This window comes from Musca vetustissima, unplaced genomic scaffold (genome assembly GCF_032173495.1).
Source record: "Musca vetustissima isolate MV318-11 ecotype Yass unplaced genomic scaffold, APGP_CSIRO_Mvet_v1 utg20399, whole genome shotgun sequence".
In the NCBI taxonomy this organism is placed as follows: Eukaryota; Metazoa; Arthropoda; class Insecta; order Diptera; family Muscidae; genus Musca; species Musca vetustissima.
This window is the reverse complement of record NW_026881917.1, coordinates 244,322-269,132: the sequence shown is the minus strand read 5'-3', so window position 1 is coordinate 269,132 and position 24,811 is coordinate 244,322. Positions and strand designations below refer to the sequence as shown.

At 35.7% G+C, this 24,811-nt stretch overlaps 3 protein-coding genes across 3 annotated transcripts in view; 2 read left to right on the top strand and 1 right to left on the bottom strand.

Moving 5' to 3' along the window:
• LOC133327991 (glucose-6-phosphate 1-dehydrogenase) overlaps nt 1–1,415 on the top strand; it is a 29,320-nt gene extending 27,905 nt beyond the window's left edge. The window contains exon 4 of the mRNA XM_061536540.1: nt 317–1,415. Coding sequence (XP_061392524.1) covers nt 317–1,415 — 1,099 coding nt within the window. The remainder of the gene's footprint in view (nt 1–316) is intronic.
• A 4,091-nt stretch (nt 1,416–5,506) lies between these two features.
• Nucleotides 5,507–9,712, bottom strand: LOC133327982 (beta-1,3-galactosyltransferase 5). The gene is made up of 2 exons (XM_061536531.1): nt 9,399–9,712; nt 5,507–6,417 (listed from the first exon to the last, which is right to left on the bottom strand). Exons 1-2 carry the CDS (start codon nt 9,706–9,708, stop codon nt 5,507–5,509), a joined length of 1,221 nt encoding a protein of 406 aa, XP_061392515.1. The 5' UTR covers nt 9,709–9,712.
• Nucleotides 9,713–20,617: 10,905 nt separating this feature from the next.
• On the top strand, nt 20,618–22,165 carry LOC133327990 (longitudinals lacking protein, isoforms H/M/V). Its single transcript, XM_061536539.1, has 2 exons — nt 20,618–21,068; nt 21,123–22,165. Exons 1-2 carry the CDS (start codon nt 20,633–20,635, stop codon nt 22,163–22,165), a joined length of 1,479 nt encoding a protein of 492 aa, XP_061392523.1. The 5' UTR covers nt 20,618–20,632.
• Nucleotides 22,166–24,811: the final 2,646 nt, after the last annotated feature.

Here is a 24,811-nt window from a genome sequence, read left to right as displayed (position 1 = left end):
ATTGGAACTTTGCCAAGGTGATTGGAACTTTCCTATGTAGATAAAATTTTATTGGGACATTCCATGGAAGGATAGTAGGGTGATGATAGGCTGCTTAATGTCCCGATCCTCAACTTGCAATGAATGGCGCCCAAATGACCGTATTACAAAAGTTGCATGTATAAACCCAGACTAATCAAGGCGTACATTTTTTTAATTTTTTTCCAAGTAGTAATCAAGTTTTTCTTATTATGGGATTTATTTTATACATTTGTTTACTGGAAACCTTATCGTATCGATTTAATATTAATTTATATTCTTTCTTCCTTTTTTTCAGAGGCTGGAATCGTGTAATTATCGAAAAACCCTTCGGCCGTGATGACATCTCCTCGAAAGAGCTTAGTGATCATTTGGCCTCACTTTTCCACGAAGAACAAATTTATCGTATCGATCATTATTTGGGCAAAGAAATGGTGCAAAATCTAATGACCATACGCTTCGGTAATAAGATATTGGGTTCAACGTGGAATCGTGAAAATATTGCCTCCGTGTTGATAACATTTAAGGAGCCATTTGGCACGGAGGGACGTGGTGGCTATTTCGATCAATTCGGTATTATTCGTGATGTTATGCAAAATCATTTGTTGCAAATTCTATCCCTGGTGGCCATGGAGAAACCGGTTAGCTGTCATCCGGATGATATACGTGATGAGAAGGTTAAAGTGTTGAAAAGTATACGAGCATTGACGCTGGATGATATGGTTTTGGGTCAATATATTGGTAATCCCGAGGGAACGGGTGAAGCAAAATTGGGTTATTTAGATGATCCAACAGTTAATCCGGAATCTACCACACCCACCTATGCTTTGGGAGTGTTGCACATCAACAATGAACGTTGGCAGGGTGTACCGTTCATATTGCGTTGCGGCAAAGCATTGAATGAACGTAAGGCTGAGGTTCGTATACAATATCAAGATGTACCCGGTGACATATTCGAGGGTAGTGCCAAACGTAATGAACTGGTTATACGTGTCCAACCCGGTGAGGCGTTGTACTTTAAAATGATGACCAAATCGCCGGGTATCACTTTCGATATTGAAGAAACGGAGCTGGATTTGACGTATGAACAGCGTTACCGAGATTCCTACTTACCCGATGCCTATGAACGTCTGATCTTGGATGTGTTCTGTGGCTCGCAGATGCACTTTGTGCGATCCGATGAGTTGCGCGAAGCTTGGCGTATTTTCACACCGATACTACATCAAATCGAGGATGAGAAAATTAAACCAATACCCTATGTTTATGGATCACGTGGCCCCAAAGAGGCGGATCGTAAATTACATGAAAGTAATTTCTTATATTATGGTTCATATAAATGGCATGGTAATAATGGTTTAAACAATAATAATAACAATAACAACAATAATAATAAGTAATCAAATCTCTGGTTTGATATTAAGACAAAAAATTTCATTATTGTACAAATTTTCAAAAAAAGATCACTAGGACTCACATCGAATTTAAATTAGAAACCCCATCATGAAAATAATTAAATTGAGATTTTTCCATTGCCAATTTGTTTTGTAAAATAAATTTCCTTTCTCCGTTGGGAACACATGTCTCTCACTCGATCCATTCCAATTCGCTGCTCTAACCTCACTTATTTTTAAAATCATGAATTGTTATTTTTTTACTTATTATACATCTTTTTTGTATATAAATTGGATTTATGGTTATTTTTTTATACAAACATACATTTTTTGTACGAATATTTATACAAGAAAAAAATATAATAAAGATTTTAAAATCTGTTTATGTGTGGTTTTTATTTTTATTTCAGTACTTTATATTTTTTTTAAATCCACGCCTAAAGGTAGACCCCTAAAAATTGTATTTAAAAATCGACGCCAAAAGGTACACCCTTAAAATTGTATTTAAAAATCGACGCCAAAAGGTACACCCTTAAAATTGTATTTAAAAATCCAGGCCTAAAGCTAGACCCTTAAAAATTTTATTTAAAAATCCACGCCTAAAGCTAGACTCTTAAAAAATGTATTTAAAAATTCACGCCTAAAGTAGACTCTTAAAAAATGTATTTAAAAATTCACGCCTAAAGGTAGACTCTTAAAAATTGTATTTAAAAATCCACGCCTAAAGGTAGACTCTTAAAAAATGTATTTAAAAATCCACGCCTAAAGGTAGACTCTTAAAAATTGTTTTTAAAAATCCACGCCTAAAGGTAGATCCTTAGGTTAGGTTTGGGGATATGCAGTCACTTATGTGGCTGCAGCACTCTGAGATAGTCAGGTCCGTTGTGATCATCCACGAGAAGAAAAGAGATAAGGAGAGATCTATAGGGGAGAGAAGATTGGGGAAATAAAGAGAGATGAGAAGCTTACAAGAAGATATAAGAAGGTAAGTTTGGAATAATGTCGATGGCTATAGAGATCAGACAGAAGATATATTACGTGTCAAGGTTGCACTTTCCCAACCACGTAAGCCAGGGCTGAATAGTGACACAGAAGATGCTCAATTGTCTCCGTCTCCTCCTCGTCAACGCAGAGTCTACAGTAATCAATTGCATCAAGATCCCATTTACTAGTAGAGGCCCTGATATTACCACCTCGTGCAGTGCAGATTCTACGGACTTGCCCTTTATGTATGCGTGCTGTGAGTTGCTAAGAGAGGTGGTATCTATACGACTCCTAATTTCCAGGTCGATCAGTTTTTCGAGTCTTGAGGAGAAAGGATGATAAGCTAATGGGTCTATAGTCCTTTGGTGCAGAGTGGCTTGGTTTCCCCGCTTTGAGAATCTAAGTAACCTTTACCTCGTTCTAAAGATCCGGAACATACGAGAGAGTCAAACACGTCGTATAGATCCTCTCAAGGATCAGATATATGCTTGGCGAGGCAAATTGAGGCATCGCCGGTATGATTACATCTGGTCATGGCGATTTATACGGTTTGAATGTATTGACTGCCCATCGTATCTTATTTCTGTTAACCATCTTGCCAATGAGATCCAAATCTGGAGTCACAAGAGGCTGACTGTCATCACGTTCACCGTCGATGGTACCCATATCTTTGCAACCTGGGAAATTAGTCTCAGCTATGAGATTAAGAGTCTCAGAATCAGAGTCCACGCTCCATCCTGCTTCTTGATACTTCCGATGGACTTCGGATCCTTGGGTAGTAATCTTAGAAACATAGCAGCGTCGTTGACACCTTCTATCGACTCACAGAAATGTATCTAAGACTTTTTCTTTGTGCGTTTGATCTCACTCAAGTTTTGATTTATGCGCCCTGTCGTACAGTCGTTTTGTCGCTTTCCTGAGCTCACCAAGTTTCCTGTTCCACCACACTGGCTGAGATTTTTTCCCAGGGTATGTAATCGGACAGGATTCCTTATGGCATCTGAGAAGAACGTCCGTTAGATTGTCTTTAAGGCTGTTGTTTACCTCCGTCAAAAAAGACCTCGAAGAAAATCTTCAAATGATCCGAAAAGATCAAGTCGAGGACAACATCGCCGAAAATGGTCTTTCAAATTGGAAAAACTGCGCAAAAGACCGACGCGTCTGGAAATCTTTTCTGGGCTCGACTTATGGAATGAAAGTTCTGTCACAAGCCAGCTAAGGGGGATCCGAAAAGGAACATTCATCAGATACCCTCCAATTGCTGATGACGGAGTCATCTAGATTTGAGAGAGTTAAGTCAATGACCTCCTCTCTATCACTAATTTTAAAGATCGGGTAATAGGGATAGCACATATACGTAAATTATAGGATAGAATAAAATCGAAAATAGACTCACCTCGTTTGTTAGGGTCCTTGCTACCCCATTGGAAATGGTGAGCGTTTGCATCGCATCCCAGGATGACGTTGCAGGTGCTCGTCATTTCGTCAAGCATCATTCGTACTCTTCTTACCTACTTTACAGATCCTCACCTTGTCCCCCATGGACGCGGCGAATATGTCGAAATTGACATTCCTTAATCCAGAAACCATATTTTTATATATAATTCAGAGTTCGTGAGGGTACTCCTGTCCCTTCGGCGGCTGCGGCCTTGCAATGATACAGATTATTCTGCAGGATGCGCAGCCTTTGTCGCTTTCCTACTCCTATTGAGTTTCGGTGGATGTGTTCAGTCGAAAACGAACCCATCCTGAACCGAAGTTCAATTTTCCCTCACGCTCCCTGAGGTATGCCTCCCCCGGTGGATCAACTGCTACTCTTGCGACCATCCCTCCATCCTCGTTACAAGGAGCTAGACTTACAACAGTCCAGTTCGATGCAGTGAGGCTGGGATTTTGCAGCGCCAACATTTTCAGCAGGAGTTCCTGGTCCACTGGATGTGGGCGAACCCAGGCTGAGAGGACCCGTCTGGTTGGGATCTCGGATAGGGAGTCGATGTAGTGAGGCTGGGATTTTGCAGCGCCAACATTTTCAGCAGGAGTTCCTGGTCCACTGGATGTGGGCGAACCCAGGCTGAGAGGACCCGTCTGGTTGGGATCTCGGCTAGGGAGTCTTTAGCTTCACCTTTGTCGCTAGGCGTAGAATCGGGCTTTGAGACACGTTGATCACCCTTATGGGTGACATTTTGCCTTTTCCTGTGCGATTCCCCATCGACGGACATCGCCTCCGTCGAAGATTGCCTCTGAAGTTTATTGTCGGCAAGTGCCAACACAAGACCTGTTGTAGTCAGACTTGAAGTCGGTCGGTCAACAGGGTCTGCGCTTCCTTCGTTAATACTACAACAATCCCCCTGTGTAGACTTGGCTGGGATCAACGTGGTGTCCAGCTCATCATCAGTTAGAAGCGTATCCCTACATTGCTCTTCCGGTATCAGTCTGTCTAACTGGTCGAAGAAATCCTTACTTTGCTTATCTAGACTATCGCGGATAGCGTCTAGAGTCCCGTGTAGGTCGCCCCCTCCCAGAACTACAGTCCTGTCAACCAGAGACTGATTTTCATCAGTCTTGACCTATTCGTTTGCCAAAAGAATAGCCGATTCGTCAACGTTTAGATTTAGAATTGATACACTTGTAACAGATACAGCTGCAGGTGCCAAGGCATCCACACCTAGAACAGCCTGATCACAATCGATTGGTCTCGACGACACGTGGCTTGTGACCTCATCCTTAACAAGATTTTAAAAAAATTCACGTCTAGGGTGTACTCAAAAAGATACAAAATATATATAAAAAAATTGCATTCGTTTTTATTTTCACAACATGATTTGCTCAATAATGTCTTTAAGGCTTATTGCATTCTATATATATAAATATCTGATATACGTGTAAAAAATTGATTATAAAATATTTACGTTAGTCACTTTTAAATACTACAAACTAAACATTTAACTTAAAGTTAATATGGGAAATACTTAAGGGGTCTTGTTTCTTTTTGTAAAAAAAAAATCATATTTCAATATGATATATTCAACATTTCGTGATGTATAAATAACGTAAAAGTACACTTATTGGCAAACTCCCTCCACCGCTGCAGTAAAAACATTCGCATTTTCTTATCATCTACCCATTGAAACCATTTTAACTTCAGCATTACCATGATCGGGTAATATGTGTTTCACCGACCCAACACAGGTATTTTTTAGACTCTGCTCTTTGGAACGTTTCAAACATTCATCGTAGTAACATTTCTCCACATTGTGCAGAAATTCAATGAGCAGTTTCGAATCACCACCATTGGGACCAACGAAAAATTCACATTCCATGGCATTGGGTTTTTTCAAATCGCGTACACAACAATTTAGGAAATCCGGATTGGCCGAGAACCAATTATTCAATCGTTGCAGTGGTATGTTTAATGGCTCGCGCAATATACCCGTTATCCAGGTATCATCAATCCAAAATATTGGTGAACTATAGGCCTGATTGACCAAACGTAAGGCCGTCTTGGGATTGGTAATATATAACCAACCCGATAAATACGATGGATAATTATTGAAATTATATTCATCTGGTCGAACATACCATTTATTCGCTTGATTACGTATAACCGGTTTTTCATCCAGAACATAACCACACAACATTTCATTGGATTTGGTCAGCTCCAGATTTTCCAATTCCAATGAATCCAAATAACGTTTCAAATGGAATACATCATAAATGATGTCATCATCAATTTTTATAATAAATTTCGCCCGATCACAACGTTTGGCAGCCCATTCGAGGCCCATAACATGTTTGTAGGATAGATTTCGATAGGCTTCGTTAAAGTTGCCTTGCAGGAGATCGCCAAAACGTTCCTGTTCATTGAATATTTGTGATTGGGTGATGAAGTGTTCTTTGGTCGGTAACGATGCCAAAAGGAAAACACGTTGCATACCCATTTCGGCAAGTTTCGTTTGTGATATAGCCTGGCGGTGTGCTGCACGTAGTTCATCGTGACCAATATACGAGGTGACAATTAAAATTGCTGCAAAAACAAAATTGGGAATCTGTTAGAACTGGATAGAATTGCAAAGAAGTTAAAGCAGGATTTTATTTGATTAAAATTAAAATGAACAAGAGATTTTGCAGGGAAGATTCTTAGACTTTATTGGCTGAATAAAGAAGCTCTTCTAATTCTATGAACCTTAACTAATATCTCTGAACCTCTAAGTTCAGTAAAATCCCGAAGAGCTTCTAAAATGTCTCCTAAGTGCAGAACACAATTTAAAAGGTTTTCTATTTGTTAAACGATCTTAGGAAAAATATTTTAATTATTTTGTGTCTTAAAGAAAATGTCTTCCATATTTTGAAGACCTCTTAAAAAGTCCTTTAAAGGTTTTTTATATAGAGAAGATTCTCTGAAAAAAGAAAAGAAAGAAAACATCTTCCATATTTTGAAGACCTCTTAAAAAGCCCTTTAGAGGTTTTTTTATCTAGAGAAGATTCTTTGAAAAATCTTCTGCCTCTTCAAATCGGTTGGAAGAGCCTTCTGTAGGCAGAAGACAACCGAAGTACATGAAAAGTTGTTATTCACCCGTCTGGTTTTTGGGTCCCCTGTCTTTCATATTTTGAAGACCTCTTAAAAAGTCCTTTGAAAGATCTTCGGGCTCTTAAAATAGTTTTGAAAGGTCTTCTGTCTATGCAAACCCTTGGTAAGGCCTTGCGTCTTTAACAGGGAGCAACGGAAATATAAGAAATGAAGTTGTTATTTATCGTCTCGTTTTTTGCGCTAATCTGTACCCATTTCATAAAGGTTGCATCCTTCATGGTATGCGTCCACAGGGAATTTAAGACTTCTCGAATTTGTCTGGGTGACCTTTTGATAGTGGTGTTCCCGAAGATAACACCAAAGCAGTTATTGCATCGACATTTGGTTTGTTGTTGTATCAGTTATATATAAATATTATTCTTCTTGTCTGGTTCTGGTCATATCTCCAAATTAAGAAATGCAGTTACTTTCACAGGTTGCAACCACAGATCTTCTGGAGTAATTTGAATAAGTACAGTGTGGTGTGAGGGCAGACATTCTGTACGTCATCACCAATCCCAGCCCAATACGAATTGAGACGACTGCACCATCCTAAACGTAATTGGTCAAAGCTACTTGGGTTTTGTGTGGACAGCTGACGTTCTTTAGCTGCAATTGGTGCGGGGTGAACTCCTAGGACGACACTCACTCTGCGATGACTGCATCCTTTGAATACTATTTAGACCTATTATAGAGGCTCATTTTTATAACGTTGCATCTCTCTCTAGATCATGTAAATCCTTCCTGACACGCATGGGTGGGGGAGTCTTATCCACCATATAATGGTTAGAATGATTGTCCCTGCAACACCTAAGCAGGTACTGGAAAGAAAGCAAATTGCTATGCTGACGTAAGGGAAGAATTTTCGTCGCAAGTAGTAGGTCTACTGGAGATTTTGGTTTCTGGAACCGGTTTCCCAAGTGCCAGCAAGCGACTTAAGGTCCTTGTTACTACTTTTCAACTTATCGCAGATAGCTATGGTTTGCGCGGACAATTTAAACTTGCTGTCGAATGTGACCTTAAGAATTTTAGGGTAGTTGGGGGTCGGAATTGTATGTCCCTCTACCTGCACATTCAATGGCATTCTCATCTCTCCCGTCCATGTGGTGAACAATGTGATCGAAGATTTCGTGACGGATATTCTCATATTCCTCGCGTGAAAGAAGGCTGTCATAACAGCGGAATAGGTGTTCAACCTTACAACTATACTTCTCTACGCCATAATTGTAAACTCATCTGCATACCTAATGATCTTAAGGCTGGAGGGAGTGGAATACCGAAAAGGTTAAAGAGATCCTGAGACATTGCGCCACCTTGAGGAACTCCCTGTTTCACTCTAAGGCCGTGGAATATCGAAAAGGTAAAGGTTAAGCCGTCCCGGAGATATCAGTTCACCTATACCCGTCTAAAGGGCATGGAATACCGGAAAGATAGACCTTAAACACTTCCTGAGATATCACTGCATCTTGAAGAATTTCCAGCTTCACTAAACTGGGTTTGGACTTCTAATTCCGGAACACCAACGTTTCAAACTTGGCTTTTGTCTGTATCAAAGGCTTTTAACAGGTCAAACGCTGCCAACACTGTTCTATGTCACGGCCGATTCTGATTAAGTCCTCGACATTTGATTATGGTCCTTCATGAAGATGGACTACTGGTGTCAAGGGGCTTACCATTGATCGGCCTATTGAATTATATAAGACGTCTATAAGAACTCCTTGTCAGTGACCCAAGTGCTGCCGGTCAGTGACTAGCAGTGGCTTGCTCAGACGATTGAAAAGACTACCTTGGTGTAGTTGGTGGTCGGATTTGTTGTTCAATTGTTTTTTTTTTTTTTAAATTCCCAGACAAGCAATGAATTACTGAGATTCCCACCATCAGTAATCTGTGAACGAGTCCTAGAGAATTCAGAGGTATTCCCCGAAGGTGAAAAAGATGAATTAACAGATATTGTAGCTCTTTAAAGGCCTATAAACAAGATTTTATATGCCCTACGTCTACTAAAGAATGTGCTGTATGAGGATTGAGTTCCGAATAAATGCCTCAAGTCATGGTTGAAAAGTAGTAGATTCCAGTCACTAAAATATGACATTATGAAAAACTATTTGTCTATAGCTACGAATTGCTTAAAAAGTTTTCTGTCTGTTGTAAGGCTTAGCCATGGATTTGGCTTAGTTCCAGACAAACGAACAGCTGACGTGGTAACAGTGTGATGGTCACAGCTTTTGTTATGCATTTGTAAGGGCCCACAAAAATCAATATGTAAACCATAATATTAACAAAGAAAAAATCCTCAGAAATAGTGATTTCAAATCTTTGGCCGCATTCTCCCGGAGTATTTCGAAGATGCTGTTGCCACAAATGCTGCTGAATTAAAATATATATTCAATACAACTTATTATAACATTTTCAACAACAAATTGCACATCAGTCCATACCTGTTAGCTCCTTTTTAAAACGTTCACACAAATCGTTGTCGATTAAATACTCGAATTGTGTTAAGTTCAACAAAGGTCTGGACGTCACTTGTTTAACACCAACTTGGCTGCTTGTTAGTGGCTGTTGTTGCTGCAGCTGCTGCTGGTCCTCTTCATTTGCGGTGGCATCTTCCTTTGTATTTCGCAGTATTGTTATAAAATCATCGGAATAGTTTTCCGATTTGTCGTTTGTATTTAAAAATATAAACAAAAGGATCAACGAGACCGTTACAATTAACAATAATTTCCAAATAATACGGCGCAGGCGCATCTTTGTTGTTTTCCCTTTTTTGATGGTGGTGGTCTTTTGTAGAACTTCGTCTGCTTATCAATGAATTTGTTATTGTTGTACTATTTACATTAACCCTCTAAAGGGCAACAGATAATTCCAAAAGGGCTCTATAAATTTCCCGCAAATATTTGTGGTTTTTACTTTGCTTTGACATGCTAAATATGTTTTATTAATATAAACAAAGATTTAATAATTATTTTCACAGACAAATCCATATCTAGATTTGTTTATTTTATATTTGAAGCTTTCAATTTGACAATTTGATAACATGAAAATATTTTTCCACCAGAGGGTTAATTGCGTTTGCATTAGTAGCGCAGTAACGTGTCTTGCTAATATACAAAATTTCTGGTCACGTATGTACCGATTAACGACGTAACGTAAACATAAAATTGCCAAGGGGCACGTTAGGCCATAGCAACATTTAAATTACAATTGTTTTGGTGGTGGCGCTGTTAATACTCGACCATCGGGAGGCGGGCCAAAAACTTAAAACGAAAAAAAAAAATTACAATTGTTTTTCATATTTTGGCTTGTTATGCCAAAATCGTATAAGAAATGTGTAACTGTGTATGAAATGTTTTGAAAAATATAAGAAATATATTCTAAAAGCCATTTGTTTAAATTTGAATTTTACAACATTGGTAAGAAGACACAAGATAGAGTCGTATTTACTCTTTGTTGACAAAATATATGGAACCTTGTATATCATGCAGTCATATGTTTCCATTTTTTTTCATAAATTTGCCTTTGACAGCATTTAGCTTTCAAAATTTAAGGGAACCCCACCCATTCTCGATTTTCATTTTTCAAGATTTTCAATGGGCTGGTAAATCAATACCAATGCTTGTTAAGGTTTGTAACTTTACACATATATAATTGAAGATTTAAAATAAAAGAAAAATAATTTACAAACAAATGTTGTTATTGTTTTGTTGTTGTTTTTTGTAATTAAAGAAAAGTCCTTATTTTTGATGGCGGGCATGATAACTCCTCACTGGAACATCGGAATCCGAAAATTCCAACGGTGTTAGAAAGAGTACATGTCTGGCTCTCGTATGAACTAGGATTATTGATTTCGCTCTAAAATTAACAAAATGGTGGACCTTTGAAAAAATATTTTTGGAAAATCGCCGATTTTTTACCAAAGCCCAAGTCAAAAAATAAGGAAGATCTTCACCGATTGGCTTTATCCTAGTTCATACGATAGCTATACACTCACAGAGAAACGTGTAAAAATTTGAAATCGATTGGGTTATTACTTTTGAGTTATCGTGCCCGCCATTCGCAAAAAAAGTTTAGAGAAAAACGCGTTTAAAGTTTGAGAAGCCCTTCAGCCGTCACTTGATGCTGACACAATAAATCGGCTATATCTTCAAGAGTTCTTGAGATTTTCATTTGAAATTTTGTAGGGACATTCTTTAATTAGTGTAGATTCGAATTATATCAACAAAATTTTTGACCCCGAGAATGGGGGGTAACATGTCTACATTAAAAGCCATGTCTACGTTCGCCATTCCTGCAAAATTAATACGGTTATGCAGGATAACTTTAAGTGGCACAAGATCAGCAATTAAAGTAGGAAAGGACCTATCGGAGACCTTTAATGCCGAACGAGGATTCAGACAAAGTGACAGTTTGTCATGTGATCTTTTTAACATCCTACTAGAAAAGGTCATACGAGAGGCAAAGGTGAACAGAAATGGCACTCTGTACACCAAACAACACATGTTACTCGCCTACGTCAATGACATCGATATAATGGGTCGAACATTGCGAGCGGTAACAGCCACCTTTGAACAAATTGAGAAGGTGTCTACCAAAGTGGGTCTGGCAGTAAATGGCGAGAAGACCATGCTGATGGTATCAACGCGCAAGACGTCTAGTCGACTCGGACCAACTGTGGAACTTAAAAAACTAAAGCTTCCAGGTCGTGAACGATTTTATATACCTCGGTACCGCCATAAACAAATCTAATAACATCAGTTTTGAAATCCGGAGAAGAATAGTGTTGGCCAACATAGGCTATTATGGTCTGAGTAAGCAACTCAAAAGCAAGGCTATCTCTCGCCAGACCAAACTCACACTCTACAAGACGCTGATATTACCCGTGCTATTGTATGCATCTGAAGCATGGGTACTTGCGCAAGCAGATGAGGCAGTTTTTGGAGTGTTTGACAAAAAATGAATATCGCCGTCGAATGAATCATGAGCTGTACCATCTATTCTCGGACATCGACATAGACGTATCGAGCTGCAGCGACTAAATTGGCTAGGTCATGTTGTGAGAATGGATGACGATGGACCAGCTCAAAAGGCATATAAAAGCGAGCCAACTGATGGTTTACGCAGAAGGGGAATTGCATGAATTCGATTGAAAAATCAAGTAGAAGACAATATCTGGCAACATGGTCTTTCAAATTGGATGATTTTTTTTTTAAACTCGGCTTATGGAATAGCCGTTCTGTCACAAGTCAACTAGTAACGAAGTAAGAAAATCAGCTGAAAATGCAATGTCATTGGAATTTTCAAATAATGAAATCTAATCGAAATAAATTCAAATCCAATTGAAATGAAAAATGGATCATGGCATGATACAATGTAGGACAACTTGAGGCGAATAAAAAAAAAACAACTATGTACGTAGTGGCTTTTTCTGTTAAATATAAAAAAGTGGTTGTGTTTATTTGCATTTTTCGAACAAATAATTAAAATCACGTAATTCAATTAATTCCAGACGAAATATATAAAAATTGTCTAACTTTTAATATATTTCAACTTAATTTGACATGGTACTCAAACCAATACAAACACCTAGAGGAAATACGTATTTGATAGAACAAGCCACCTTTTGAAAAAATGTAATCATATTATAGCTATGCCCTAACATGTAATAATTTACAATGGGTCAAAGTCGACCTGTGTATCCCTAATCTGGAAACAATGTCAATTTTGTATACTAGTTCACTCACATCCCTTTTTGAACAATTCCCATCCCTCCATGTCTATTTCTAAACAAACAAGGATATCGGCGTTATGCATCCACCTTCGTTCGTAAACAAAGCTGTTAAGCGTGGTTTTATATTTGCCGGGATCGGGATCGGTGTTGAGAGTTTCTCTCTCTCTCAGTGGTAAATTGTGAATTGTGTTGGAAAACATTACCACAGGTAGAAACAAAAAAGTACGAAAATGTACCTTAAATTCTACTTCAAATGATAATAAATTATAATTATCGAGAAATATTGGCCAATATTTATACCAGTTATTTGCATAAATACCATATGTTATAATTTAAGCGTAAATGTATTCACCTAATTTTTGTTTTGGTACGTTTATGTCAATTCGTACCTTTTGTTAACAAAAAGTACGCTTGTTACAAAATTAAAAATAGCGCACCATTTCTCTCTCTCGTGTTCCACGTTTTTCTTTCATGTTCGTTATTTATCACCCATTTGATCCTTGCTCCTCTATTCGTGCAAGTGGAACGTTTTTAAGTTGGGTTGGTTTATTCCGCAAAAGGAGGCAGTGGAAAGAGGCTTTATTCAACTAACGCTCGAACGAATTGGACGAATCGTCGACACGGCCACAAAATAATAAAATAAAAATTTAAATCTTGTGAACAGCAGCGGGCGGCACAGCACATACACAAACGAAATTCATAATGGCAAATGAAATCATTAAGCCAAGAGAAAAGTTTTCTATGGAAAGTTAAATGAAATTGTGAATATTTTTTGCAATGAAAGTGAAACAAATCAATACAAAGTAATAACAAATTTGTTGTAGAAAAAAAAGATTTGAAATGCAAAGGAGTTTAAATTTAAAAGAAAATCGATTAATTTGTATGGTAAGTTGGTGCCAATTAATTTAAAAATATTTAATACGACTCAGCATATTCCTTAAAGTGCAAGTTTTATTCACAAAATTCCATAATTACTATTGAGAATCAATCTGGTTTACTTCCTTGCCTTTGTCTTTGAATTTTGTTCATATTCCTATTTTTTTTCTTCTTTCCTGAATAATGGCTTTAAGTTTCTTACATTAATTTTTAGATGATGTTTTTTTCTTCTTTTTTTCTTTATTTGCATATTTTTTCTCCTGCTCCTTCTTTAATACATAAATTTTCTTCAGGGAGGGCTACAGTCAGTCGCCGCACAGAAATACAATAAACTTATTTGAGTGTGTGTGTGTTTGTATATGTGTGTTGTTTTTTTCTTTTTGCACAAAACATGTGTAGTTGTGTTTGTGCTCCTTTTGTTTTTGTTTGAATTTTTTTTGCTATGTTTGTTGTGTTTCATTTTTCATATTGTTCCGCAGTCGTTCACTCTCTCTCCCACTCTGTCTCACATTGGTGGGCAATGTATCAGTGATGCTTTCAATGCGATTTTTGTAATTGTTTGGCGTGTAATTAATGAATTTGATAAATTTGTCTCATATTCTATCACAAAATGATTATTTCGATAGAATGTAATATTATATATTATAAAGTAATAAAAATATAGAATTTTAATTTAAAAATCCGTTAGCTGGTGGAAAAATATATGTTCTTTGAGCAAAAAAAACATAAGTCTTTTTTATCACTGAGTATGGAATTTAATGAATATTAAAGAAAAAGAACAACAGGTGTAAAGTTTTCCTGGACTGTTTTTTTTTTTTTTTTTAACTTTACTATTAATAACTCAAATTGTAGCATTGTATGCCATGATTATATTAAAGGTTCTCAAAAAATTTTCAGTAAATTTTCAATCTATCCAAAATCCGAAGTGTCATATGTTGGTTAAAAAGTACGTCTATTATCTTAACCATGAACTACGGGCATTTTTTTCTAAATTACTTAATCTGTTGAAAAACACTATCCTTTTCCGAATTTAAAAACTGATGTCATTAGTTTTGTTTATAGCAGTATCGCGCGTATTTAAAGGTGGCTGTTACCGCTCGCAATTTTCGACCCATTATGTCGATGTCGTCGGCGTAGGCGTAGGCGAGTGCCATCTCTGTTCACATTTGCATCTCGTATGACCTTTTGTAGCATGATATCTCACGACACCTTGTCTTAATCCTCATTCGGTATTAAAGGACTTCGAGAGATGCATTCCGACTTTAACTGGTAATCCATCGGCACCTGCTGCTTTATTATTCTTCATCCGGCTGTACCGTAATCTCTTTACTAGTGTTTTACTAGTTGGTAAAATTTCCGGACTTCAAATAGCAATGTGTTAGTGTTGGTGAATCAACTTCTGATATATTGAATGTTAAGAGAGGAATACGCCAAGGTTCTGTACTTGGGCCGCTACTTTTTACGATGTTTATTAACGATTTGACTTCAAGTTTAGATGACTTTTGTTCAACGTATCTGTCCATGATGATGATGTCAAGTGTCTAACATGGATGTTTTGCAATCTAAAATTGATTTTACACATTCCTTAGTGAGTAGTTGGATGACTCAAAATAAATTGGACATAAATACGTCGAAAACTAAGTCTCTATTATTTTCTTCTCATGTTAATGACCTGAATGTTAAATACGATGGGGTCGAAATACAAAATGTTGGCGTCTTAGAAATTCTTGGTGCACTTATTGATGATAAGCTGTCATTTACATCTCATATCAATAGAGTGGTTTCTCGCACTAGCATTGCATTGCGAAGGCTTTATAGCTGCGACCTAGTACTTCCTCAGCATATAAAGAAAAAATGGTTCAAGCGCTGGCACTACTAAACATTCTGTATTGTTTGTAAGTTTACTCCGCAGCTAACTTGCATACTATGAGGAAGGTGCAAAGAGCAATCAATAGTGAAGATAGATATGTATATTCTGAGTAGTGTTGGCGGGTAATTTGAGATACCATTTGTATTTTGTTTTTGCAATATAGTCAGGCTGAATTCCAGTCTGTATTTTTTTTTTATAAAAAAAACAACTATTTATTAGTAGGGAATGTATTGCATTGTCCGGGATCTTTTCCCATATTTCTCCCTTTGTAGAACGTTTTATTGCCTGTCCCTTTAAGAGATTTGTCGATGTCTATTATGTCTATTATTCTTTTATAAAGTATATAAATCACTATGTCCTCTACTTTTGACCGCTTTTTTAGAACGTAGAATATTCAGAGCTACCGCTTTTTTTAATTATATTCCGTTTAGATCTTCACATGAACAAGTCATTCCTTGTCCGAGTTTCTCTTTTATTCAATACACTAAATTTTTAAGCTGCTTTCTACATTTCGGTAGTCTAATGTTTAGCGACAGCCCGATTTTAATTAAAACTCTATTGAGTAGTCGCTACGGTAATCATATATTTAATAAAACCGACATATGTTACAATTTATTTTTAACTTAGACTTCTACAGTCTCTTAAAATTTGTGTTTTTTGGTAGTTCTCTCCGAAGAAGTTCGTAAAAAGTTCATATTCATATTATTGTTTAAATTAGATTTTTACAGCCTCTTAAAAAGGTTTTTGCAAAATTCCTTGGTCTAATTCATTACTTATTTCCTAATTACTTATTTCCAATTGGAATTTGGAAAAACAAAAATGGAGTTGTGAGGTATTCTTTACCGTTCAGCGGCTACGTTGCTATCGCGTGTTCATATTAACAGTGGCCCACGATAACTCCATGGGATGAAATTTTGGACATAAAATATTTGGTACAGCTAATGTAAAAATAAATAAATTGTCTGTCATTTTTTATAGATCCCTGAATTTTTTGCATCCGCGTACTTGTTAAGAGGTATATAAATGTAAACAAGTGACCTGACCTAAGACCGATAACAAATCTTTCATTTCCTTTTCAAAAGCAAGATATATTCTCTTATATTAATATACTCTTAACACACAATATATAATATTAAATCCGAAAAAAATCGAACTTAACTGATCAAATTTGTTTGTGGTCATTTCTTTGATAATAAAATGCGCGTTTTTTTTTTGCTTACGGAACATTGGCATCACTGTGTTGTATCTCATGCTGTTTATTTCTGTATTCTCTCACTCCCCATATTCTCATTTCCTGGCACAATGGCATTATGCGGCATTTGCTCTCTTTTTGTGCCAATGTGCTTTATTATTGCTCGGCTCTGCAACAGCGACGACAACGAGGGCTGCTGCTGCTGCCGCCGTCGTTGTTTCCTGCAATGTTTATTGAGCGCTACTATTATTCTTAATGTATTTTTGTTGTTTTCCTGAGGAGGATTCTTGTATTTTTTTTCGTGATTTTGTTATAATGTTTTTAGTTTATTTAACGCTGTGAGTATGTGTGCGTGAGGGTTTTTGTGTGGATTAAATGTGAGAGTGTGAGTTGTGTTGTTTTTTTGTTTTGTATATTCCTGCGCTTCTCCTCCTTGTGCTGTTCAATGCTGCTGTTGTTGTTGTTGCTGCTATTGTTTTTTATTATAAATTTATATTAAGTACAGTGTTCAAAATGTTGTTCTTTAAGCTATTTTTGCAGTGCAATGTTATTGGCCTGCTGCTTGCCTGTTCCTCCGTCCGTGAGTTGTGTGTATTTTGTTGTTGTTGTTCTTGTCTTTTTGTTATGTTTTTTTGTTTTGTTTGTTGCTGCTGCTGATGTTGTTGTTGTTATTGTTGGCCTCTGTGGTGTATTGTGGTACATCTGTAAATTTTTTAAAATTATCTTTTAGTAGTTGTCTTTGTGTCTTCCTGGCGTCATTTGTTTAAAATATAAGACGGACGCGGAGTAACAACATTTTATTTATCTCCCGTCGAAGAAGAAGAACAAGGAGTTTGAAAAGAGAGAAAGAGGAGTAGTACCAAATATTATTTATAGATTTTTGGTGAAGTTTAGCAGCAGCAGGAGAAGAAGGAAAATCAGTTTTGCGTTAATTGCACCGATTATACTGCTGCAAGGTCACTGAAACTTCTTGGCTTGGCTAAAAGAAGTTTCTGACAAATAGTACCATTGAAAGGAAACGTCTTCTTGAACAAAAAACCAAAACCGGTATGAAATAATTGTGTATATCCTTTCTTTTTGTTGTTTTTTTTTATTAATTTTTTCAGAATGGAATTTATTCGCATGTGTATTGAATTTAATTCAAAAGCTCAGGCTTTGTTGTTTTGAGAAATTTGGAAGATTGAAGGAATCATATGTAAAATTGGGAATTGATTTACACTTCAGATTTGAATAATTTTTAATTGTAATTACTATGACTCAATCTTCAATTCAGCCTGGCTGAATTAGGTTTTCTATTGAAAATCTTCAATTCAGTCTGGCTGAATTAGGTTTCTTTATTGAAAATCTTCAATTCAGCCTGGCTGAATTAGGTTTTCTATAGAAAATCTTCAATTCAGCCTGGCTTTTCGATTGAAAAATTAATTTAGCTGCTCTAAATTAAAGATTTCCCTTAAGAATACTTATTCAGGTCAGCTGAATTGAAGATTTTGTTTTTTTTTTAATGTTTACCATAAGTATTTTTTTCTACAACTATATATTTTTTTCTTGCGGAAATCCATATTTTCTGACAATATATTCCATCGAAGTTCCGATGGATACCCCCTTACTTTTGAAAATGCATCTATGAAATATTGATATCTATTTTAAGTGGGGAAGTGTTGATTGAAAAAATTATATTATCCAAGAATGGACATATTATTCTATATTAAAAGGACATTAAATCCATGCGCACTATGTCGCGAATGCATATTAACAGCGGTCAAAAATCGAACTGGGGTTGGATGTAGTTGAACGAAACTTTGTACAAGTGCTTATTATTGGCCTAAAAAGTAACTGACAAAAATTTTGATAGGAAATTCAATATTTTTTTTTTTAGCGATAATGGTGCCGAATTCGATTATTATGAAGTAGGGCAAATTCTAATTTGGACTTACACAGAGTCTAACTGCTCCCTACACTCCGCAACAGAATGATGCAAGTGAGAGGGAAAATAGAACTGTCATTGATGTGACCCGTACTTTTAAGTCATCAATTAAGAATAATCGATTTCCTGAAGCTATTTGGTCAGAGTTCTGAATCATATTCGCAAGACACTAGTTGAAGGCAAAAGTCCACATGAAAATTGATTTGGAAGAAACTCAAGAATTACTCATTTGAGAATAATTGGAAGTGAGTGGTTATGTCCATGTTCCAAGTTAGAATTTAAAGGTAATCAAGGGATATTTAATTGGATATGATACCGAAGAGCGTTATAGAATTTATATCAACGGAAATCACAGTGTAATTTTGTCAAGAGATGTGATATTTAGTGAAGAACTTACAAGATGTGATGATCAAAATCAAGATACTTTTAGGTAATCAGATAAGAATGTTCGATTTCCTGAAGCTATTTGGACAAAGTTCGCAGGACACCAGTTGATGGCAAAAAGTCCCCATGAACATTTGTTTGGAAGAAAACCAAGAATTACTTATTTGAGAATAATTGAAAGTAAGTGGCTATGTCCACGTTCCAAGTCAAAAAAGGAAAAAAATCGATTTAAAGTTAATCGAGGGATATTTAATTGGATATTATACTGAAGTGCGTTATAGAATTTATATCCAAGAAAATCACAGTGTAATTTTTTTCAAGAGATGTGATATTTAGTGAAGAACTTACAAGTTGTGATGATCAAAATCAAGATATGAATAAAGAGTCATTTGAAGACTTCATGCATACCTTATTTAGAGTTGAAGAAATAAAATTGCCATTTAAAAGATATCAAAAGATCTAAAGAAGAAGTGTTACAAAAATATATTCAGCCAAGTACACGAAGAAATGTTCAAGATATTCGTTGTGAATCAAATTGGTATGATGACATATTTAAAGAATGTTCGGAAGGAAATGTATGCAATGAGAGCGATTTTTGTGGATTTGATTCGATAGAAAATACAACTGAAATTACAATTAGAAACCTTTTAAGAGATCGATCAGCGCAACATAACTCAAAGTATGATGACTGTTATGGCTGCTCAAGATTTTATGTGTCAAGTTCAAACGCCTACAAGTTGTATTGATGCTATCGAAATTACGGAAAAATATCTTTAAATAAAGGCAATCAACTCAGAAATGAATTCCTTCAGAGAAAACAACATGGATTTAAAATAACTTCCCAGGGGAAATGAGGTACTCCCATTAAAGTGTGTTTATAAGATAAAAACTAACCCTGATGGAAGTACAGACAAATTCAAAGCAATATTAGTTATCCACTGTCTGGAAGAAATTATTTTTATGAACCAACCAGATGGCTTTGATGACGCCACAGGAAGAGTTGTTTGTAAGCTTTAAAAGAGTCTATATGGATTGAAGCAAGCAAGTTTTTGGAAGAATTGAGAAGAAAATTCAAAATAACCACAAAATATGCAAGTTACTTTTTGAGTCTGAAATACAGGCAACTGAAAGTAGGGTATCATACAGCTTTACTGCCTATACTGAAAAGAGAGAATTTGGAATCGGGAAAATACAATGTGAGGAATTCTTAATTCTTCACCGGCAGACAAGCCGTAGGAGCCATTAGGTGTCTTATGTTGGGAACAAGTTTGGGATTCCTTTCAAGAACTTTAGAAAATCCGTTGAACGAAGGAAACATGCTGGCTAGATCGTATCATTGCCTTTTTTATTAATCAAACTTATTTATAAAATTTTTCACTTATTTTTTTTCTTCTCTTTTCAGAAAAAACTATAACTCTGTAAAATATTTAACAACGATTTGAAAATCACGAAATCTTCCCGCATTACAGAGCAGCCAGCAAATACAAAACAGTCGTCTATGGCGAAGAAAATCTTCCTTATCTAGTCTGGATAGTATCTAATTAAAGAAAAAAAAAACAACAACAACTACACATCAAAGTTGTGCAAATATTCACCAACTATTATCATCATCTTGCCACACTCGCCACATTAAAAACATATATCTCTCAATAAATTTATCACAATTGCTGCTATTGCTATATGACAAAAAGCGACAAAATGTCACCATCGCATCGACAAGAATTTTGTGTACGCTGGAACAGTCATTTGGGTAGTATAGGAGCTGCATTTCCCCAGCTATTAGCTGGTCAGCGTTTTGTCGATGTTACACTGGCCTGCGAGGGACATCAGGTACACTGTCATCGTTTGGTCTTGGCGGCATGTTCGTCATATTTCGAAAGTATATTGGCCGAAAATCCCTGTAAACATCCCGTCATTATTTTACCATCAGAAATAAAGCTATGGGAGATACAAGCTTTGGTCGACTTTATGTATAAAGGTGAGGTGAATGTGACACAGGCCGGCCTACCACAATTGTTACGTTGTGCCGAACAGTTGCGCATACGTGGTCTGTATGGTTCCGATGCGGCATTAAATTTAAATCAATTAAAAGCTTTAACGGGTAAATCACAGCAACAACAACAGCAGGCTACAAGTAATAATCACAACACGAATGTGTCGTCACAACAATTGACGGCATTGGGTGGAGGTGGAAGCCTACAAGGGGCCGATAGCAATGATGAGGATACGGCAACAAATTCAACAACAACCACCACGGCCACAGCTACCAGTACAATACAATCGCACCCGCAAAATGTAGTTATTAAGAAGGAGCCTATGTCAGGGCCACCAACCAACACAACACGACCTGTTCTAACACCAGTCTCACTAAATTCGTTAATGGCTAATCCCGCAGCTGTTTCAAATTTCACAGCACAACATCAGCAGCAGCAACAGGATTCAGGTGATGAATCCACCTCGAATGCCTATGAACAATACGAGAACAGTCAAAATGCCAATAATATAGCCGCCAGTAATGTACTACAACAAAATATAATGCAACAACAACAACAGCAAACAACCACCACCTCGTCAACACCATCCGAGGCAATGTCACAAAATATGTCAACATCACATCACATGGACTCAACCATTGAGGAGGACCACAACTATGTGGCACACGATGAAGATGATAGTTTTGGTGGTGGCGCCGTTGCTGATAGCGAACACGATTCCACGGCGAACAATTCCATGATGCACAATTCAATGGATCAGAATAGTTCATTGCGACGCATACGCAGATCCGAAGAATCCCTGGAACAGGCAGCCAAATGTGTTTCGAAAGGCCAGACATTTCAAACGGTTAGCAATATGTTTAATATACCCGTATCGACAATACGTTTCTATATGGCACGTAAGGGTATACTGCCAAAGCGTAAACGTGGTCGCGGTGCATCAAGTGCTGGAAGTGGTAGTACCGGTACTGGAGCTGGTGCTGCTGCTGCAAATATGATGAGTTTAGCTGCTGCTGCGGCAGCTGGTGGTAATCTATTGGGCAGTGGCATTGGTGGTGTCATAGCCAATAATCCGGCTGCCCTGGCAATGTCGGCAGCACAAATGTCACAGGCGCTGGCGGCCCAAATGAAACAACAACGAGCAAGTGAAAGTCCAAATTCAGCACAATTTTCCGAAGAAGCCGCCTACCATTTGATGGGCTATAAAATGAAAAGCGAGGCACCACGTTTGGTTTGAAAGGAATAATGGAGATAAAGAAGAAAAAAAAAAAAAACAAAACAAAACAAAAACTCATGTAAAGCCAAGCAAACAGCTGTAACAGTTGTTCGTTCGTTTACAATTATAAATTCCGAAAGAAAACCGAGAAAAAAAGTTGTGAGTTTCTAAAACTAAAACAAAAAACAATACTCTAAAAAATAACAAAAGCAAAAATAACAACAATAATGCATACATACATATATACATCATCTTATAAATTATAGGCAAAACATCTGAAAGCAATCACTACAGTTTTGAAATAATTTTTCTTTAAGAAGAAATTATAGAACGGTTATATAGAAAACAAAAGAATATGAAAAAATGGTGTTCAAAATAGAGACATGATTTCAGCACCATTTTTTCTATAGAAAAAAATATCTAAAAAAATCCTATAAAAATTGATGGCCTAACGGACCATTTTTTTCTATGTATGCTTATTTTGCCAGCAGTTTGAAAATCGTTGAAATTTGAAACCGAGGATGCATGTGGTCCCCTAAATACAAATTATTGTTATTTCATTTTTTCCTGATTTTTATTGCTTTCTCTCGAGTACTTGTTGAAATTTAAAATACATTATTTTTACTACAAATAGGTACGTGTAGACTTTCGATCTCTAAACTGTCCATTAAAAATCCCGATTCAAATCTTCTTTCTGTTTCTATGGCCGTTTCTATATCAAATATATTTCTTCCTGTAATCATTCTGAACCTATTATGAGGCAGCACATATGCTTTTCAGCTCTCTCCTTTTTTGAGCCAGCATCAAATTGGGTTGGAGAGTTTGAAGCAAAACAAAAACAAAACTTCTTTCAAGGCTAAACATTTATTTTTTCAATACAAAATAAGTTTGTAAGAAAGCAAAAGTATTATAGAATTATAAATAATAGATAGTGATCATCTTCCTCATATAGTAGACGAGTGTAGAAATATATATGACTAAATATTTACAAATGTCTATGTGTATTCAAATATTTTTTCTTTTGTTTTCAAAAACAAATATGATGGAGATCACAAAAAAAAAAAAAAAAATTGAACATGGTTATGGTGAACAGGATTTAAAAATGTATTTAATTACTGTAGGTCTATTCTGTAACTTTTAACAACATTCGATATTGTTAAATTTTCCTTTGTTATTGTAAAAACAACAAAAGAAACAAATGAAATTGTTGTAAAATAAACAATGTCTGTTGTTAAAAAGAAATTCTAATAAATTCCTTTGGAAATTCTAATACTCAATAATATAAAATGTATTTAAAATTTTTTGATAATAATTGAAGTTTATCATTTGTAAATCTATGACAATTTGAAATCAAATATAAAGATCAAATTTGTATTGATTTTAATAATAAAATACTCTGAACCAAGGTTTATTCATAAGGTTAACCGGCAGGCGAATTCATGCCTCAGTCTTCTCTTACTGTCAACTTTTTAATCACGAAATACCAACCAAATCGGGATACAAACTTAAAATATTTTGATTCCAATAAAAATATTTATTTATTCGTTCGATTACAATTAAAAATTATTATTAATTCTTCAATACCGGTAGACCTTATTTCTCATCTCTCTCAGAAAGTTAAATGATGAGAAATTCAATTCATTCAGTATTCAAAGATCTATTTTGTCTGGAAATTAAGTTTTTGGAATATTTATTGAATATCCATTCGTTCTACAAATACAATTCGTCACTTTCCAAATATAATGGAACTTTTAATTGCCGAGGCCATTTATAAAAAATGTTCATTATAATCATGTTCATGTTGTACAACAACAACAAACCTAATTGCCATATAAAACACATACTTAATTTTTATATATTATTTAAACATAAGTCCCTCAAAAACAAATATAAAAAATATAATAATTTATCTACAATAATAAATTGGCTACATTTTGTATATTTTTTATTTTAAAAGTAAAATCCTTTTTTAAGCTATGCTGCTTTAAAAAACTCTATTATTACTATTTTATATATATATTTGTTATTCTTAAGATTAGTATGTATACAAGCTCTTAGTTTTTGTAAGTTTTTAATTTATCATTCTTTATAAGAAGAAAAAAAAACGAAAACACAAAAATTGTGCAGCTTAACATAAACATTTTGTAAAAGTATGTATTTAGTCAAAGAAGTCAGCAAACTATGATTAGTATTAACAAAAAAACCGGCAACTATAAAAAATCTCATGCATAATCAATATAAATATTGATTTCTTGGAATCGTAGACATTTTATATTTAATTTTGCATGTGATTTTTGTAATCGCATTTGGTATTTTTTTTATTTTATTATAAGAGAAAAGAAATTATGTAAATGTATGTTATTATTATTATTTTTAACAATAAGAAAAATTCTATTTTTAAAATTTAAAAATTTTAACAATTCTTTTTAATACTTTTTTTAAATTTTGATCTCTCTCGGGTTCCAGTTCATAATTTTGTTTAGTGTTTTTGTGTTCAAAGATTTTTTTATAATACGGCTTAAAGGATTTCCAATGTCAGTCTGCATAAAAAAATTTTAACCAACCATCATTTAGAATTTATGCAAATGTTATATATTTTTAAAAAAAATCAATATCGTCAAAATTCGAAACACACAGCGTGATATTTAAAATTTTATAAACATTCAA

Coding starts and splice junctions, on each gene's coding strand:
- LOC133327982 (XM_061536531.1), bottom strand. CDS start 9,708: ATGCGCCTGCGCCGTATTATTTGGAAATTATTGTTAATTGTAACGGTC. Junction 6,418..9,398: donor TTTTAAAAAGGAGCTAACAG/GTATGGACTGAT, acceptor TTGTTTTTGCAG/CAATTTTAATTGTCACCTCG.
- LOC133327990 (XM_061536539.1), top strand. CDS start 20,633: ATGTCACCATCGCATCGACAAGAATTTTGTGTACGCTGGAACAGTCAT. Junction 21,069..21,122: donor ACAACAACAGCAGGCTACAA/GTAATAATCACA, acceptor CATTGGGTGGAG/GTGGAAGCCTACAAGGGGCC.